Source organism: Sinocyclocheilus grahami, unplaced genomic scaffold (assembly GCF_001515645.1).
Source record: "Sinocyclocheilus grahami isolate Dianchi unplaced genomic scaffold, SAMN03320097.WGS_v1.1 scaffold923.1, whole genome shotgun sequence".
NCBI classification, from domain to species: Eukaryota; Metazoa; Chordata; class Actinopteri; order Cypriniformes; family Cyprinidae; genus Sinocyclocheilus; species Sinocyclocheilus grahami.
In genome coordinates, this window is record NW_015506102.1 from 189,639 (window position 1) to 190,760 (window position 1,122).

Consider the following 1,122-nt stretch of genomic DNA (forward strand, 5'->3'; position numbering starts at 1 on the left):
TAATATAGAACGGTAATTAAAGGCTCTAATGCACAGCAGTACAGGTGTGTGTATTGTAGGAGCTAGACGACGTATGATGACGTGTGACTGCATAGTAGTGGTGTCCCAATTCTTAGGGGAATATTTACACTTTTTCTCATTTTTAAGGGAAGGGGAAGGGGTATAAAATAGAATTGGGATTGGGCCTTACTCTTTACTACACTTTTAGTAGGAAATGCAGCTTTTAGAGATTGCCGTGAAAGCACCCAGGGGAAATCTCAACACTTATCTGTGTGGAGGTGAAGAGAGACCGCTGATTGTGCAGTATATCCAATAGCGAGGATACCTGGATGCCTGGGGCATGGCCACACATGCAAATTTCACTCACCAATTTCATTGGCCTTTTCTGAATACGTCTAACCAATTCATATTTACGTCAATGAACGAATTATCATTTAACATTTATAACGGAAATAAACAATTATTAATTTAGTCTCATGTTGAACAAATTTTGAAATTGTGATAAGAATTAAATATTGGAAACATGATGAGTGTAAAAGATGAAAGCAGGTCGATCCAGATCTACAGGTGTAACGTTCACTGACTATTGAACGGTAAGATCCTCAGAGGGTAACAACAGAATAATGGAAATAGTATGTCAGTGAAGATGGTTGTGAATGTGTGTAGATGTGTGTTAGTTACAGGATCAGAGAAGGACACCGTTCCTCTGTCATAGTCCAGATCAACTCTCACACGCTCAAGCTTCTGTTTAACAGGAAAACCAGCCCGTTCAGAACATCTGTGCTCTACACTCCAGACATCAGTGTCAAAGAAAACATCTCTTTTCCTCTGGTTCGATGCTGTAGTTACTCCAATAATCCAGCATGGACTCTCTTTAACCTCCACATCCCAGCAGTGTGTTCCTGAGTTAAAACCCTCTGAACCCAGAACACATGGATAAGAGTCAAATCTCTCTGGATTATCAGGAAGCGGTTGATTGTTCCCGCTGTTTCTCACACTGGTCAGATCATCAGAGAGGACGAGACGTGGATCTGCAGTGTTTGGATCCAGAATCACAGGAGCTGATGAGACACAATCAACAGCTGCTTTTATTCTGATGTTCATATAATGATCAAGAGTGAA

At 40.8% G+C, this 1,122-nt stretch overlaps 1 protein-coding gene across 1 annotated transcript in view; it reads right to left on the reverse strand.

The window, feature by feature from the left end:
• Positions 1 to 448: 448 nt before the first annotated feature.
• LOC107564311 (tripartite motif-containing protein 35-like) overlaps positions 449 to 1,122 on the reverse strand; it is a 3,207-nt gene continuing 2,533 nt past the window's right edge. Inside the window, exon 6 of the mRNA XM_016249351.1 lies at positions 449 to 1,061. Within this exon, the coding sequence (XP_016104837.1) occupies positions 577 to 1,061 (485 nt within the window). The 3' untranslated portion in view covers positions 449 to 576. The remainder of the gene's footprint in view (positions 1,062 to 1,122) is intronic.